The sequence below is a fragment of the Tenrec ecaudatus genome, chromosome 4, assembly GCF_050624435.1.
Source record: "Tenrec ecaudatus isolate mTenEca1 chromosome 4, mTenEca1.hap1, whole genome shotgun sequence".
NCBI classification, from domain to species: domain Eukaryota; kingdom Metazoa; phylum Chordata; class Mammalia; order Afrosoricida; family Tenrecidae; genus Tenrec; species Tenrec ecaudatus.
In genome coordinates, this window is record NC_134533.1 from 72,098,921 (window position 1) to 72,117,649 (window position 18,729).

At 46.4% G+C, this 18,729-nt stretch overlaps 1 protein-coding gene across 1 annotated transcript; it reads right to left on the reverse strand.

Annotated features, from left to right (window-relative positions):
• Positions 1-1,592: 1,592 nt before the first annotated feature.
• Positions 1,593-2,564, reverse strand: LOC142446946 (olfactory receptor 2AT4-like). Its single transcript, XM_075548668.1, has one exon. It carries the CDS (start codon positions 2,562-2,564, stop codon positions 1,593-1,595), a length of 972 nt encoding a protein of 323 aa, XP_075404783.1.
• Positions 2,565-18,729: the final 16,165 nt, after the last annotated feature.

Genomic DNA, 18,729 nt, shown 5'->3' on the forward strand with positions numbered 1-18,729 from the left:
GTGTTCGGGAAGGGTTTATTAAATGACTAACTAATAAGAAAAATTGAATTCAGCAACTTGGTCTTTCTGTACATGTGGAGGCCACCACTGTTCCCTTAAACCCGTGGAAAGACTCAGCCAGACTACTGAGAACTGTTCTGTCATATATTTTATTGTGAAACACAGTCCTCACCCAGAAAAAGCCATAAAACACAAATATATGGTTTAATTATAAAGCAAATGTCACTGTGACTCAGCGGCGAAATGAAACTGACAAAATGCCACCAACCATGCTCTGATCACAACCCTGCTCCTCTCGCACAGCAGTCTCTATAATTACAAGTGTCTGCTCTCTTCTTCATGGTTTACTACATCTGGGCGCATTGGTAAGCATGTATATAGTTGAGGGTTGTCTGTTTCCAAACGTTGTATAATTGGAAGTATGCTAGAAGTATTGCTCTGAGCCCTGGTTCTTTTGCTTCACAGCGTGCAAGATCCCTCCATGGTTCATGTAAATGTAATTCAGTCATTTTAAATTGGTGCAAAGTATTGCGTTTTATGAACATCTTGAAATGCTGTTGTTCTGAGTCAGGGAGTACGTGTGTCCTTCGATACTGCAAGGTAGTGACAAGCTGTTTTCCAGAGTCTTCGTACAAATTTGCATCCCCATTATCAGTGTGACTCCCAGCCTCATCAATCTTGGTATTGTCAGAATTTTACATTGCTTCCAATCTGGCTGGCTTTTTACTATTTACATGTGGGTGATAATTTGCATTTTTCCTATTACTGAGGAGGCCATATTCTTCCCCCCTATATTTATTGGACATTGGTGTATTCTCTCCTGTGATGCATTTTGCTCATTCTTTTAATAGCTCGCCTATCTTTTCCTTATTGATGTGAAGTAACTCTTTGCGTGGTGGTTATGAATCCCTCGTTGGTTATATGCATCGCAAATATCTTCTCTTCTGTAGCTTGTTTTCCCCACTATCTTTTTTCATGCCCTTTCATGAACAGAGTTGAGCATTTTTACCAACTCAGAGCTCTCTATTTTTCTCGAGACTTCGGGCTTTTACGTTTGCTTGAGATTCATTTCCCCATCGTGAGGTCATGCCTTTAGTCTCCTATGCCATTTTCTCGCTTTGTCTTTCATATTTAGGTTTTTGATACAATTGATTTTTTCTGTTGGGCTTGAATAGAGGGACACATTTCATTTTCTGACATATGGATGCATCTATTATATGCCTGTCTTCCATACCGATCTGCAGGATTATTCCCTTCACATATCAATTATTCACTTATGTCTGTGTCTTTTTCTAGACTCTGTGCCATGGGTCAATATGTCTTTCCATGACTTAATAACTCACCTCTGTTACAATTTTAGTCTTATTATATTGAAAAACTTTGCTGATGCTTTTAAGAAGATACTTTTAACGGACATTTTTAGTTCTTTCCACAGACGGCTTGATTTAATAACCTAGTCTATCCTTAATGGAAATGGAAGTTACAGTGGTATATTTTTGGTCCTGCTATAAGTCATTCTTTTGCCTTAAAACCTTTTTGATGGCCTTACCTGTTCTTCACATACTCATATCTAGGAGTAGAATGAGCTCTATTTAAGGATCCAGTGCTCCAGATCGCTGTGAGCCCTGAGCACATGCCATTTTGGTGACGGCAGCTTTGACGTCCTTGTTCCGCAGGGTGTAGATGAGGGGGTTGAGCACAGGGGTGAGAATGGCAAACACCACGTTGCCCATGATGTGGAAGTTGAGGGGCAGCTCGGCCCTGTAGGCCACGTAGGCTATGGCGATGGACGAGTAGTAGGTGCCGACCACCAGGAGGTGGGAACTGCAGGTGGAGAAGGCTTTTGAGCGCCCTTCTCGGGACTTGATGCGAAGGACCGAGGCCAGGATGCGGGCATAGGAGAGAAGCACCAGGAGCAGGGGCAGGAAAGACACCACCATGGCAATGCAGAAGCCCATGAGGGTCTGGGGGGTGGTGTCGGAGCAGGAGGCCTGGACCACAGCCAGGTGGTCGCAGAAACAGTTGTAGATATGAACAGTGCCGTCAAAAGCCATCTGGGAGGTCTGCACCACTGCTGGGATGGGCAGGAGGAGGGCGGTGAGCCAGGCACCCGCTGCCAGCGCAGCATTGGTCTGCGGGGTCATGTGGACAGGGTAGTGCAGTGGGCGGCAGATGGCCACATAGCGGTCGTAGGCCATGACCACCAGGATGAAGGCCTCTGAGCAGGAGAAGCTGTGGAAGAGGTACATCTGCAGGAAGCAGGCGGGGAAGCTGAGGAAGTGGTCCCCAAGTAGGAGCAGGGATAGCATCTTGGGGACAGTGGATGTGGTGAAGAGGATGTCCAGGGTGGAGAGATTGATCAGGAAGAAGTACATGGGCTTGTGGAGGCTGGGCTCGACCACCACAGCCACCAGGATCAAGGTGTTCCCCACCAGGATGAGGAGGTAGAAGAGCAGGAAGATGAAGAAGAGCGGGAGGAAGAGGAACTCCTGCAGAGCGGGGATGCCCACCAGGTAGAAGACAAGTGGGAAGTCCTCTGATCCATTACAGGCCGTGGCTTTCATAGTGAGCCGGAGCCGGCTGCCTGGGTGACAGAGAGCCAGGGCATCTAGAAACCAAACCACCAGAAGTTTAGAATGACAATTCTATCGTGTTTGCTGTGCAGTTAATGCAATTCAAAGCATGTACAAACTAGTCTGGAGGACTGCTTGTGGCCTCCAACATTGATTCCTCCCACAATTCACTCATTCCCTCTTCCACCGAGTACTTATTAAAGCACAGATCATGTGCAGGACCGTGAAAAGACACAACAGGGCATTCAAAGCTCTTCCGTTCACGATGCTCAAATTCTAGTCAGAGGGCCATGCATTAGAAAGCCAATGACAGTTAATTATCCGGTTACAAATGTGTCGCGTGGCCTGAAAGAGCTCTTTCAGGCCCCCGCCTCATGTGCCACACTACCTTTTGGCCATCAGATGTCTTAGATCCTGACATTCCTACATTTGCTTTCAGTTTTGCTAAGTGACATCATCCTCACACCACCACTGAGAGCAGATGCTTCTTCCAAGGTTTCCTACAACCTATCAACCGTTTAATCCACTCATGACCCAGGGAATGGCATCTCTCTGCCTGCCTGTTTTGTACCGAGTTCTGTGTGTGCATGTGGGGTGTGTGTGTGTGTGTGTGTGTAGGGGATGTGTCTTTCAGGGATGAGAGGGGCAAATGCTCTGGATGCGAAGACTCACCTTCTGATGGAAGCTGAACTAAGGCTAGATCTTCCTACCGTTGCACAGAAGTAGGGAGTTCGAGGTGCTTCTTGAATTACTCTGGCAGTTTCCTTCGCCCTGACTGCTGCAGCCCCGCAGGCGTGTCTGTTCGGTCATTTTTACACCCTGGGGGTTCCTCTAAGACTTCAGAAAACCCCCAAGAAGCTATTATGAGCACCACTGTTGCTCAAAGACTGACCCAAGACAAAAACAAACAAACAAAAAAACTACATGAGAAGCTGTTCTGAAAGTTTCTGGCCATCTTCACTGATGGGGTGCTTGGGCCAACCCCAGGACTGATGGTTTTGCACTGAGGAAAATACTGGTGCACGCATGGGTGCACGCCCACTATAGGAATAAGGTCTCGGACCAGATAATGCAGGCAGGTCCAGGTCTACATTTCCATTGCTGCTGGTTGAACCCCAACGATGCATGAGCAACTTACTTTTCAATTTCTTGCAACTCTGTCTGCGATCTTTCTATTCTGAAACAAAGGTAAATCAAATCACAGGGGGATCAAACCCCAGCATTCATGTGCTTGAACTGCAGACCATCAGAACCGGGGGGGGGGGCAGTTCCATCTCCAATGTTAAGGCCATCTCCATTCCTCCACCACCTTCCCATGCTTTGTCGTTGTTTGCTCTGGGACTGACTTGGATTGTGTTGCTCACCTCCTAGACTGGGATGCTGCTTTGGTGAGTTGGTGCTGACTCACAGCGAGCCCCGTGTACAACACAACTACTGTCTGGTCCCGTACAGGCTCTACTTGTCCCTCTGTCTGAGCGCACTGTGGCAGCCACCGTGTCAATCCCTCTCACTGGTCGGTCCTCCTTTATTTTAGCAACCATGACGACCTTTCCAAGAACTGGCTCTTCCTGAAAGTATGGGAAGATTTGGAAGTGGTGGCTGGTCCATGGCTTTGTGTTGGGAGGAATTCCGGGGCAGACAATCATCCCATGTGTGCCCCTTCAAAGAGACTCTCAGAGGTCACTCTTAGGCTCTTGTACCATCCCATGAACAGGCCAAAGGAGGAGCTTTCAGTGTCTTGATTTTGAATGACTGTCCTTCAGTTAACCAGAGCCACATCCTGATGGGTTTGGTCATGAGGTTTTTTCTCACACCCAAAGAACTGCACACCACATCACCTGTGCCTGGCTGCCTCAGAGAAGGGCAGGGCCGCACAGGGTCAACCCCAGAGGGCATTGAATCCCACTGTCCAACTCTTCTGTCACAATGCTTTGCAACCAGTGATGTAGCTACTGAGATCCAGGTAGAGAGCTGGCTCCTGGATTCTCACCACCCCTGGGATGTTCCCCAAGGAGAGCAAGCACTTGCTTGAGTCAGAGCAAAGCAGGGGCACCAACAATTCTTTCCAAAAGAATTTAACAACAGCTGGCCATTCACACCAGCGTCCCTCACAAACAACTACCAGAAGTAAGCTAGGCTTTCTTACACTCTTTAACAGGTTAGTGCCGTTGTTTCTTTTTGAATAACATATTACATCCAAATAATGCAGCCCAGTGCTTAGAAACAAAAGGGAGCCTGCCCCAGGGAATCTCTCCTGTTGGAATGGTCTGTGTGCCAGTGACAGCGCTAGTGGGTGAGCGCTAGTGGGTGAGCGATAAGGACAGAGACACCGGTAAATGGAGGTCTCCTGACAGTCAACTCTACTCACCTCATTTTCTCTCATGGGACAACCCCCCCAAGGGCCTGGTTATGCCCCTGCACTGAGTGAGAGGTCAGAGAAGGGAAGCCTCTTGTTCCAGCCAGGACCAGCCAAGAAACTCAAGCCAAACTTGCTGCCACCAAGTAGACTTGTGCTCCGGGGGGACCCTCATGGAACAGAGTGCCACTGCCCCTGTGGGTTTCTGAGACTGTGACTCATTACAGGTGTTGAAAGCCTCCTCTTCTCCCGTGGAGCCGCTGTTGATTTCCATCCCCTTGACCTGGCGACTAGCAGCCCAGCGTGTGAGCCACTTTGCCACCAGGCTGTGTAGGAAATAGCTGGTCTGGAGCCAAGCTGCTGTCAAAGCCTGAGTCTCAGCCTGGGAATGAAGAGTCCTGTTTCCTGGACCAGCCCTGACGCTTGCTGGTGGCCTGCCTTTGAGCCCCCGAGCCTTGGCTTGGGAGGACAAGATCAATGTGTCCAATTCAATGGGTGATGCTCTGAGTGTCCCCTCTGTATTTGGAAGGATAAGGATTCGGAGGTGAGTGGCATGTGCCCCATGCCCGTGGGGGAGCGGGCATGTAATGATTCCTGCCACAAGCCACATTCATAGCTTCCATGTGTTTGATGTGTCACTAGTGGCTAAATGTGAGTGGACATGGGAGTCAGAAAGAGGCGATTCCAGTCCTACCTCCCATCACCAGCATGTGACCTTGACCAAGCCACTGCCCTTCTCCAAGTCTTTTATTCCCTCATCTCTACCTCTGTGGAATTATTGTCTTTAAGGACACAACATAGAAACAATGCTTTCATAAGAGCCTGACACAGAGAAGCTCAATGTTTACTAGTATTTTCCATTATTACTTCTGCCATCAGTCAAGACCATTTGAATCCTACTTGTGAATGCCCCTTATCTGGGCCTGCCAGGATCTATGACCCAAGACCTCCCTCCCCCAAGCCCCCTGCCCAATCTCATCCCTAGGCCTCTTCCTGAATCCTTGGCCCAGGTCTGCATGGTCTCGATTCCTACCCCAGTATCCCCACCCCAGTCCACTCACCTACCAAGCCCTGTACATCTGAGTGTCTCTTATGGTGGCCCCTTTGTCTTTACACTTGGCCTTGGTGGGAAGAACCAGGCAGGTGTTGAGTTGCAGCCTATTAAGGCCTCCAACCTCTCCCTTCAGTCAGGCTTGCTGGGACTCTCTGGATCCAAAGGGTGCCCCGTGGGGCACTGTGCCCATGAGGCACCCAGGTTCAGCTTCCTGACCCCTCCTAGAGCATATTTTGAAGGGACGTGCCTCTGGGATTTGCTGAGAATGAAAACAGCCTATTAACAGCTCTCAGGGGTTCTAGAACTTTATAGCTGATGAGGTAACTATTTTATTTTAAAACCTTTTATTGTGCTTATTTTTCCATCCAATTGTTCATATGCACTTTGTTTCACAACAGTAATTGGGATCCTTCACTGTGTCAATACTTTTCCCATTCCCCATGGATAGTCATCTGCTTCCCGAGCCCCTCCCTACCTTCTTCACTTTGCTTTTGGGCAGATGTTGCCTTTTTGGTAACTTATAGCTGAATGTTCTAAGGCGCACATTCCTCCACGGGTCTGTTCTTTATCTAATAGGCTTGTCTATTGACTGGTGGAAGGATGGTGTCCCATGGTGGCTTCATATCTAAGTTGGAAGGTTGTCTTAAGGCACAAGACTTTGTCCAGTCGATAAGTTTGGCCATTTAAAATTTTCTAATTTTGTTAGGGGCTCATACAACTCTTATCACAATCCATACCTACATCAATTGTGTAAAGCACATTTGTACATTCGTTGCCCTCATCATTCTCAAAACATTTTCTCTCCACTTAAGCCCCTGGCATCAAGTCCTCATTTTCCCCTTCCTTCCCACTCCCCCTCCCTCATGAATCCCTGATAATTTATAAATTATTATTTTGTCATATCTTGCTCTGTCCCATGACTCCTTTCACCCACTTTTCTGTTGTCTGTCCCCCAGAGAGGAGGTCACATGTAGATCCTTGAAATCAGTTCCCCCTTTCCATACCAACCTCCCTATGCCCTCCCAGTATCATCACTCACACCACTGGTCCTGAGGGGATCATCCGCCCTGGATTCCCTGTGTTTCCAATTCCTACCTGTACCAGTGTACATCCTCTGGTCTAGCCAGACTTTCAAAATAGGATTAAGATCATGACAGTGGGGTGGGGGTGGGGGCAGTGGAGAGAAAGCATTTAGGAACTAGAGAAAAGTTGTATTTTTCATCATTGCTACATCCCACCCTGACTGGCCCGTCTCCTCCCCAAGATCCTTCTGTAAGGGGTTGTTCAGTGGCCTACAAATGGGCTTTGGGTCTTCACTCCGCACTCTCCCCCAATTCACTATGGTAAGATATTTTGTTCTCATGATGTCTGATACCCGATCCCTTCAACGCCTTGTGATTGCACAGGCTGGTGTGTTTCTTCCATGTGGGCTTTGTTGGTTCTCAGCTAGATGGCCGCTTATTTACCTTCAAGCCTTTAAGACCCCAAACGCTATATCTTTTGATAGCCGGGCACCATCAGCTTTCTTCGCCACATTTGCTTATGCAACCATTTGTCTTCAGCGGTTGTATCAGGGAAGTGAGCACAAAATGATATGATTTTTTTGTTTTTGATGCCTGATAATGGATCCCTTCAGCACCTCATGATCACACAGGCTGGTGTGCTTCTCCCATGTGGGCTTTATTGTTTCTGAGCCAGATGGCCACTTGTTTAAATTCAAGCCTTTAAGACCCCAGACGCTATCTCTATTGATAGCCGGGCACCATCAGCTTTCTTCACCACATTTAGTTGTTCACCCACTTTGTCTTCAGCAGTTTTGTCGGGAAGGTGAGCATCATAGAATGCCAACTTAATAGAAGAAAGTATTCATGCATTGAGGGTGTACTTGAGTGGAACCCCAATGTCCTTCTGCTACCTTAATACTAAACCTATAAATATATGCACACAGATCTATTTCCCCATTCTCATGTATAAATATACTTGCATATGTACATGTCTTTATCTAGACCTCTATAAATGCCCTTTGCCTCCCAGCTCTTTCCTCTATTTCCTTTTATTTCCCTCCTGTCCCACTATCATGCTCAGTTCCCACCAGGGTTTCAGCAATTCCTCTTGGTTACATTACCCTTGATCATGCCTTACCAGGCCTCCTACACCCTCCTCACCACCGATTTCAATTTGGATCACTTGTTCCCTTGTCCCTGGGTTTGTTAACACCACTACCTTTCCCCCCACCTCCCCCTATCCCATGTTCCCCTGGGACTGTCGGTCCCGTTGTTTTCTCCTCCAGATTGTTCATCCAACCTATCTTATTTAGACAGACCTGTGGAGATAACATGCACAAAAACAAGACAGAGCACAACCAAGCAACAATATACAACAAAATAACAACAAACCAATGACAAAATAAAACAAAAAACAACAAGAAAGAAAAGCTTGTAGTTAGTTCAAGGATCGTTTGTTGGCCTTTAGGAGTGTTTTCCAGTACAGTCTGTTGGGGCACCATGCCCTGACCCCAATGTCCACCTTCAACTTTCCCTGGGGACCTCGCTGCTCCATTCCCTTGCTGTTCTGTTGCACCCCCTTAGTGTTTTGTCTCAGAGAGGCAGGATCAGATCGGGTGAAATTCCCACACCGTGTCTCTGGTGTTGTCCCCTGTAGGGCTATGGGTCAGTGAGGGCGTCATGTCTCATAGTGGGGCTGGCCATGTGGTCCTCTCTGTCGACTGGCTGCTAATTGGGAACATCATCCTCATGGCCTGGTGGGCCAGGATGTGCTTCACTCTCTCCTCCTTCCCCTTCATCTGCTCCCGTGTGCTCTGATCAGATATGTCCCTCTCCTGGAGCTGCAGATTCAATGCTGTCCTTTGAAATAAATTCTTTGGGCGCGGGGAGGGGCAGGTGTCTACTTAGTAGTTGGGATTGGGGCCGGCCACCCAGACCTCTCCACTGGTTCCCTACTCCATGCTGGCATGTTGCATTCACATCTTGGAGCACTGGGTTGAAGTCTGGTCCCTCTTTCCCTGTGGAGATATAAACAATACCCTCCCCTTGGGTGAGTTAGTGCCCTGTGGCCCTGCTACCCTTTTAAATATTATTATTATTTTTCCTTTCCCCACCTCCTTTTTAGTTATGTACCACGTGTATCCCTGTTTTTGGTCTGGTCCCTGCCATATTACCTGGTCTTCACACCAGGAATGTTTGTGTACTGTAACTTTTTCCCTATGCCCCTTTTGCATTTTTTTTTAAAGCTTACCTCAGCAGCCTTTGAATTCTTTCCATCTTTAAGTCAGTGCTATCTTGAGGTCTGTTTTCTCTTTGTTGCCCTCTGGGTGAGGTTGTTTGTTAGGGTCTCGTCCAGCGAGACCCTCACACGGTGACCCTGAGGGGCAACGAACCTGGATGGGAAAAAGAAAGAGAGACATTGGGCAAGACAAGTGCTGATCAAGCCCGTTTATTTTGCCAAAACTCTGGGTATATATTCACAACAGAGAAGGAAGTGGGAGGCACATATTCCAAAGAAGCACACTGTGTAACAACCACACACTGTACAATAACCAATCAGCCACATGTTCCCAATAAGGTACAAAGGGTGCGCAACAGTACTCAAAGATGTCCGTGGTGACGTCCGCATGCAAATCAAGGCTTACCGAGTGAACTTATCACTATGTTCCTAATATGGTATATCTGCAGTTCAATGGGTGCTCAGTACTTTGACTAATGGCAACAAGGTCAGTTATTGGAACTGCCCATGCTACAGTAGCTTGGAATGTGGGGGCAAAGTTGGGCAGGAAACAAAGCCTTGCTGTTAGAAAGCGGCCAAGTTTCTGCTACGTGTCTGAGGCCAGGGTCTTAATGGCTATCGGCTCCCAACAGTTGTTCTAAATGATGGTCTCTAATTAATGCTTGGTGAGTGTTGTTCTGCCCATACTGGGTCGGCAAGGATCTTTTGTAGGGCTGGGTTTCTTATAATGTATTCTTTGAGTTTTTCCTTTTCTGGGAAGACTCTTACTTCTCCATCTATCTTGATTGATAATTTGGCTGGGTAGAGTATTCTTGGCTTTGCATTGTTTTCCTTCAATTTTTGGAATATGTTATTCCACTCTCTCCTCTTCTTCATAATTTCTGCTGATAGGTCTGAGCATATTCTTATTTGGGAAACTTTATATGTAATTGCTTGTTTTTCTCTAGTGCTCTCATGGTTTTCTCCTTTTCCTCAAAGTTGGATAATTTAATTATTATGTGCCTTGTGACTTCTTCTTGGGATATGCTCTAGCTGGTGTTCTTTCAGCCTCCTGAAAGGTTGCCTGGTTTTCATTCACTAAGCTGGGGGCTTTCCTCCAAGAATTCTCTCACTCTTGTAGCAGATGACTTCTTTGTTGAGTCTTCCTCCGGTAAGCCAGTAATTCTAATGTTGTTCCGCTTCATAGCATCAGACATAGCTCTTAAGTTTTCTTCAGTTTCTCTGATGATCTTATTAGATTTTTGTTGGTGTTTGTTAAAATCTGTTTGGCTGTCCTCCAAGTCACTGATGCAGTTCTCTGCTTCCTCCAGTCAATTCTCAAGGTTTGTGTTTCTCCTACTGGTTTTTTTATCTCCTCCCTAAGCTCCTATAGTTCCCTTTGGTTCATGGCTTTTATCTCATCTATCATTTCATCCGTTTTCTGTATTGTTTCCCTCATATCCTGTATTACTCCAAGTAGCATTCTGAAATTTTCTTTCTGTGACACCTCAATGTCTGCCTCTTCTCTGCATGTCATTATGTTCAGGACATCTTCTGGCATTGCCTTTTGTTTCTCCCATTTTTTGGTTAAGGTTGTTGGGGTTGATGGCTGTCTGTGTTGTGTTGTTTTGGAGGAGCCAGGTGCCATTTTCCTCGGAGTCGAAGAGCACTAGCTCTCTCTGGGAGACTTGTAGGAATGCTTCTTCGAACTGCTTATTTCACTATGGAATTAACCTACCACTTTATCCTCCTGTGGCTTCCCTCTCAGGGGAGTGACCCAGAAGGCTGGTAAGTGGCATGCTTTGGTGTTGCAGAGGTTGGGCAGAGGTTCCTGCAGCAGATTGGAACGTTTAGGAGTATTGGCTGAACTACCTTAGACCCCCAGGCACACAGGCAGGAATTCCCCTGTAAGATGTTGAGCAGAGTATTCCCTGGTGGAGGTCAGCAGGGCATTACCAGCCTCAGCTCGCTACACAGGCTGGAGCTCACCTGGCTTGGTGTGGTGCAGTTGTAAATGCCCTAGGCTAAGGGGAGTGGTCTGGAGATTAGCAGTAGAGTGTGAGAGACCAAGGAAGAGACAAAGAGGAGAAAAAGAAAAAAAAGCAAGCCCGCTGAGCCTGTGGAGTGTGAGGGTGAGGGGGATATAGTGAAGAGTTGGAAACAAATGCAACAATGTAGCTGAGTCCCAGATTCCTTCCAGTAGAGCTGCAAGGGTTTACTCCCCTCTCCAAGGTGGCAGTGGCAAGCTGTTGCTGTGTTGAGAAAAAGCTCTGCGCAGCCCTCCAAGACTGAGGCAGGGCCAGAAAGGAGATGGAAATAAGAGCGACAAGGTAGCTGAACCCTGCCCGTGGAGCTGCAAGGATCCAGTCACTGCCCTGAGGCGGGTGGTGGCAAATTGTGGTTGTGTTGAGACCAAGCCACCCTACAGGCTCCAGATGGTCCCGGCTCTGGCAGAGACAGCGGTGGGGCCAAAGTCAAGCCCCAGCTGGCCTCCACTGAGGTAAGCCAAAAGTCCTCAGCCCCTCAAAACCCCGTGGGTCTGTGCCTACTTATCTTTATGATGCTCCTCCTGTGTTCCAGCAGTGTTGAATTTCCCTCTAAGCAACTCTCCTGGGCTGAATTCTGCAGATTCCCTCTGGTATGTGTTACTCTGTTGCCATCTTCCCGGAAGTCCCAAGTTTGACCATTTTTATCCATTTGAATCCTAGTCTACACTTTCCACACACTCTAACTGGACCTTATATTATGGTCTGGGTCAGAACAGTCGGGGGTGGTAGCCGGACACTATCTAGTTACTCTTGTTCAGGAGTAAGGAGGTTGTGGTTCTAGTGGGCCACTGGACCTGTGGACTCATTACTTCCTGAGTCTTCACTTTTCTTCATTCTCCTGGTAAAAGATTAACACTTGTATCTTAGACAGCCAGTTGCATGCTTTTAAGAGTGCAAACACGATTTACCAAGTTAGGTTGTGGAACATTATCCTTATAGACTCTGTTATGTCAGTGGACTGAGCTGACCCATACTCTAGGACTAGGATCCTTAGCCTTCCAGTTCAGGAGCTCAGTCCCTCAAGGTATTGCTTCTGTGTAAGAAGTTTCCATAACTGTGTCTCTTAAATGCCTCATGTACAACTCTTAGACATCTTCTTAGCATACCTTTGTATTCATTCATAAATTATTGTTTGCTATTACTGTTCTTACAGAATTTTATATGTTATAGATTCATCATAATTGTCCTTTTGTCTTGCATCCCTCTCCAGGTTTTCCTTTCAGTGTCAGACTGGATAGATGAGAGAAACAAATCCATGGACACTCATGTGTATAAGAAAGAGTTTTATATACAAGAGCAATTGAATATCGAGAAAACATCCCAGCCCAGTCCAGATCAAGTCTATAAGTCCGGTATTAGCCCATATGTCCAATACCAATCTATAAAGTCTTCTTCAGACTCATGAAACACATGCAATGACGCCTAATGTAGACGATTACAGGCCAGTGGGTAGAAAGTTTTTGGATCCAGTGGCGATGGAAACATCTCAGCGCTGGAGGAGTCTCTGCATTAGGTGGGTCCATGTGTCTTGTCAGCTGCTATGTCCCCCAGGGTGTGTCATAGAGAGGAGAATCTCCCGCCTCTAAGGAGGAAGTACCAGATTTCCCAGAATTCTCAGAAGAAGGCCATGCCCACACAGAGGTCTCATTGGTTATCTCCATATTGACAGGCTAAACTCCACTCCTACACTCTTAATCCTCAAACTGAGACCAGATTAGGTGACTACCACACTTGGTCACGCTGGGCTGACTTTCCCATATTTGGTATTGATTTCATCCGAATGAATACTTTCCTTCTATATAATTACTGATCCTCCGCCCTAATGCCCCCCTCCCCCGGCAGTCATCAAAGCACGTTTCTTTCATGTGCAAACCTATTCTTGATCATTTATTTTAGTGGCCTTATACAATAGTTGTTCTTTGCCAGTTTTCTTTTTTCTTATTCAGCATAATGTCCTCCATATTCATCCATGCCGTGACATGGTTCTGGGTTTCATCGCTATTCTTTGTCATCATGTCGTATTCCATTGTGTGTAGTATGTGTGTGCCACAGTTTGTTCAGACATCCATCCATTGATGGTTGTTTCCATCTGTTTCCTGTTGCACACAAGGCTGCAATGCCTGTGTCATAGCTCTTCTTTCTCTAGGATATGTACTTAGGAGTGGCATTGGTGGCTTAGATGGCACTTCTATTTCTAGTTTCTTAAGGAAGTGCCCTCCCATACATACATAGCGGTTGTACAAGTTCCAGTCCCCCTACATCCCTGCCATCCTTTGTTGCGGGACAGCTTTCCTTGGCATTATTCCATCTGCGCCTCACCTTAGTGAGTGGGATATACAGTCTAGCAGGAGAGAAATCAGGTCCAGGAAAGAGAAACGACTTGCCAATGTTCGCAAAGCTGTTTCCTATTCGAGCTGCAGTTCAGACACAGAGCTTCATTCTGTGATGGTCCATAGTGCTTAAGGGCATAAAGTCTACAGTAGAATGTTCTGAGTGAATAAAAGTTCTAAGATAGGAGTCTTTTAGCTACACCCTTTAGGTAAGCTTATTAAGTCTGAGTTTCCTCAAGAAAATGTAGCATAACAATACTACCTACCTCATAAAGTTGAGAGGCTTTGATTAAAAAAAAATGTAGAGTGTTTAGAGTGAAATATATAGCTATTTTAAAATTACTGCAGGATACTGGTTTGTGTTATTTGAAAATAGTCAAGGGAGGGGTGTCTGGTTATTCAACTTTCACAGGGGAAAAATGCTGTCCCTTTCCCAAAGGAGAAGATGCAACTATCATGTGTACTAGACACTGAATATTTGTTCTTTTACCAGGGACTGCTGTGGCATGGTAGGTAGCACATTGGATGGCTAACCTTGAAGATAACAGTTCAAAGCTACCAACCACTCCATGAGAGAAATATGAGGCTTTCAACTCCCATAAAGAGTTACAGTCTCAGAAATCCACAAGGCCAATTCTGTCCTGTCCTATAGGGTCGCTATGAGGCAGAATCGACTCAATGGTGATCTGTGTGTGTGTGTGTGTGTGTGTGTGTGTGTGTGTGTGTTTTCAACATCTGGCACCTAAGCTTGGTTAGCCTGGTACCTACTAATTGGTTTCTTCCCCTACTTATAAATCTAGAGGTGCCAGCATATGTGCAAATATGATTGACACACTGGATGAATGTACGGATTGTGATGAGATTTAAGAGCCCCCCAAAAAGTATTTAATAATACAAAAAGCTAGAGGTACCCTGGTGGCACAGTGGATTAAGCATTGGGCCACTAGCAGAAAGAGTGGAGATTTTGAATCCACTAGTCACCCCCAGGAGAAAGATGAGCCAGTCTGTTTCGCTAAAGATTTACAGGCTCAGAAACTCTTTGGAGCAATTTCTCCAGCCCACAGGGTCTCTATAAGGAGCCCTGGTGGCATACACTTTGGGTTACACGTTGGGCTGCCATCCCTATGGTGGCAGTTTGAAACCACATGTGGCTCTGCAGGAGGAAGACTAGGCTTTCTATCCCTGTAAACAGGTGTGGTCTGGGAAAGCCCACAGGGGGCCGCTATGAGTCATCACTGAGTGGATTTGAATATAGGGTCTCTATGAGTCCAAACTCATTTGACTGAGGTAGGTCCCGTCTTTCTCCTCCCCCAAGAAGAAAGCTACAAGGGCCAAGTCTTCATATCTATGTTTCAGGCTGGATGTATGGATGTGAGTCGCTGCAACTCACAGCCACTAGAGGGCAAGTCAATAGTGTCTACGACAATCTACCCTCCACAGCTCACCTCTCCGTTATTCACCCCATTTGGACATAGTGTCTCAGGGTTCTGATTAGCCACACTTTCAAGGAAGGAACTAGTACGAGCTTGATTGCTGCATGCGCTCCCACCCTCTGGCTTCAGTTAGTCCTAAAGTCATAACTGATAGCTACTCTTTCTCTCCTCTGCGACGGGTCTTCCAGACTCCCCTTTCCTTTCCCTTCACGTACAATCACATCTCCCAGTCTAGACAGATCTCCTGGGAGAGTGACTCAGGCCATCACTCCCGACAATTCAGAGCCCCTGGTTGCTAGTCTTCAGCTCAGCCTGCTCCTGGCAGGAGATATGTTTCTCTTTAAAGACTCTCGGAGGGGTCCGTTGATACCCATATTTCGTGTTATATTGAGGGCTATGAGATCTGAGCCTGTCGTTTTCTCTCTACCCTTCAAAGCAGCAACGTCCCTTTATCAATATTAACAGCCCTAGCAGCTTCTATTTCTGGCCTACCTCTAAAACATAAAGAGACAGTGTCCAAAGTAATGCAATCCCTTGATCTATATCTTGTTCCAGTTTACCACGAGTGGAAGTGTTAGCAATCACACTGATCTACCATTGGTAACAGCCTACCTCCCACCAGTGATTGGGCCCCATTGCTGGCAAGTTGATGCGTAATCTGATTACACATTCTACTCCTTTGGACCTGCTCTCTAGAACCACTGTCTTAGTCCGGATTTCCTAGAAGCAGAGCCTGAGTTGGGGATTGTTCTGCAAATGTCTTATTGAATGGTGATCTCAGATGAAATCTATAAGGGAATGAGGAGATTAGACGGGGCAAATGATGAAGTTAAAGCTGGGTCAGCCTGGCTTCCCGGGACCTCTCGGTCATGAGAGGCACTGGAGAGCTGCCCTGCTTCTGGACAAGGGGCTGGCCTTTGTAGCCCCTTCTTCATTTTAGTCATCAGCGGTGGGCTGCGACCAGGGGAGAGAGTGAGTGTAGCCGCTCAGGTATTTTTCCCACGAGGGGCTCTTACTGGTTGAAGGCAATTATTAGCAGAATGATGCTATTGCTATTGGTCGTCCACACTCGCTGTCGCTGGACGGAGTACCGACCGTCAGTTCTGCACAGGCTACACACTCTGTTGTGTTGGCTTTTTTGCTCAATACTCTACTTGTAATACTCATCTCTTTTGTTGAATGTGGGGTACTTTCCCCCCATACGTTTGCAATGAACTTGTATGTCAGGCTCCAGATTCACTTCCGTTTTACTTTTTCTCCCTTTTAAGTCACTCAGGTCATTCTGAGTTCCTCCATGGCCCCACTTTATTTCCGCAATTCCTGAATGTACAACCGGAAGAGGCGGACTCAGCACTGGCAGTGTCCTCCTGGAGGCTTGCTAACACGTGTGAGCGGAAGGGGTGGTGGTAGGAAGTGGGAAGTAGCAGACTTGGCAGCTTCTTTTCCCTGCCAAAATAGCAAATCAGGGGCAAGGCTACATCCTGTGTGTGGGGGGGGGGGGGGGAGGCGAGAAACTACAAACATCCATGTCTCCCTCAAAGACGGGCAAGAAGTAGGAGTGGTGACACCCATCACATCCTATTTCACTTGACAACGTCACCCATACAGATGCTTGATGGGTCTTGGACAGTGATTGAGGATTATTGTAAGCTTAGTCAGATGATGACTTCTGTGTTGGTTCTGAGTTCTCTAGAGAAGCCAAATCAGTGATATATGCAGATATATAATAGTATACTAATAGTATACATATAATATATATGACAGTATGCATGTTGTGTATATCGCTTTCTCTATCTATCCATCTATCTATATCGATCTATCTACCCATCTATCTATCTCACTCACTGCCATGGAGTTGATACTGACTCATAGCCACTTACTATAGGACAGGGTAGAGCTGCCCCTGTGGGTTTCTGAGACTGTGACTCTTTATGGGAGTAGAGAGTTCCACTCCCTCAGTGTGGCTGGTGGTTTGGAACTGCCGACCTTGCAGATCATAGCCCAACTTGTGACCACTGTGCCAGCAGAGATCCTATTATCTATATCCCTATTCATATGTACATGTATCTCCATATCTACCCCTACGCCTATACCGATTCATATTTACATAGAGAAATGTGTGTCAAGGAAAATGGCTCACACCGTTGTCGAAGTGGGTAAATCTGGTGTGGCTCATGGCTATGGGTCAAATGTTACGCTGGAGGCTTTTCTGATTCATGTAGTTGCGGGGGCTGGCAGACCAGGAAGCGGGAAGACCGCAGACTGGTGGAGGCAGAGGGGGATGAATCCAAGGACCCATGTAAGTAGAGCTGAGTGAATGCAAGGTCAGAAGACAATCTGACATGTCAATGATAGCTCCCAGCCTTGGCAGGCCACTGGGCCGAAGTTTGATGAGATCGATACAGGACTCAGACCCAAAAAGAAGGGCACTAGCTTCCACAGAATGTCAGCTGATGTAGGATAAATGACAAGCTGATAAAACTTCCTTCTAATTTCACTAAGACTGTGATATGAATAAGTGGGTAACGTTCCACCATAATCTTCCCACAACTGCTTGGCTGTTCACAGCAGAGCCTATTGTGAATTTGACTATATTATATTAGATCACATCACGGGGGAGGCTCCAATTGTCACACTGAGAATCCTGGCCCAGCCTTGTTGACACAGAGCCCAACCATCAATTTCAATTGTAGCTGCTCTTTCAGATAACAATAATCAGATGTACATCACTAATGAAGTATCTCAACAGGACCCTGTTACCATTCAAATGACTTTCTCTATGTGGGTAAGGTGCCTTTTCTCTGACTGCTTCCAAGATTTCTTCTTTGTCTTTCATTGTAAAAATTTGATTCTAATGTCTTGGTGTGGATTTCTTTGGACCGTTCCCATTTGAGGTTTCCTTGTCTTGAGTCTAGAGATTTGTGCTTCTGGTCTAACCTGGGAAGTTTTTCCATCATTAGTTCTTTGAGCACTTTTCAGCCCTCTCTCCTCTTCTCTCTTCTGGGACTCCAGTGACACACATGTTAAATCCTGGTTTTCTGTTTGTTTCAAATAGGAGAATCTCAGCAACTAAACAAAACATCTTAGTAAAGAAACAAAAGAAAGTAGAAACAGATGGAAAGTTTAGAACTGAAAACTAGATAGGTGATATTAAAAACTCCGAAGATGGCTAAATGTACATGTTAGAGGTATAAAGAGCATCCATGAAAAGCAGAGGCAAACGTAGGGGCCCTACTGCATGGCATAAACACCTTCTCAAACATAATGTGAAACACAGAGAGCAGAAGACAAAATAGATGACTTGGACCTCCTAAGAGAAGACACTTATAGGCACCAAATGACTCCACCGTAGGAGACCCCACAGATTGAGGAAAAGCAGGGAAACGATATATCAGAGAAAGGACTAGTCTCTAAGATCTCTAGAACACTTCAACATCTCAGCAAGAAAAATAAGAATCATCTCATTTTAAAATGGGCAGAGGACGCGATCAGACAGTTCACCAAGGAAAACTACTCAGATGGCTCACAAACCCAGACAGGTTCTCCACCATCTGCCGTTTGAGAGAGGCAAGTCAAAGCAGCGACGGGACAGCACCCCACACTAGCATTGATAACAGAGTTTTAAAAAAAATAGAAATAACAAACACTGGAGAGAGTGCAGAGAGATGGGAACTCGTATCCACTGCTGGTGGGACTGCACAACTGTACAACCC

Excerpts from the sequence above, each read along its gene's own strand:
- LOC142446946 (XM_075548668.1), bottom strand. The coding sequence starts at position 2,564 with ATGAAAGCCACGGCCTGTAATGGATCAGAGGACTTCCCACTTGTCTTC.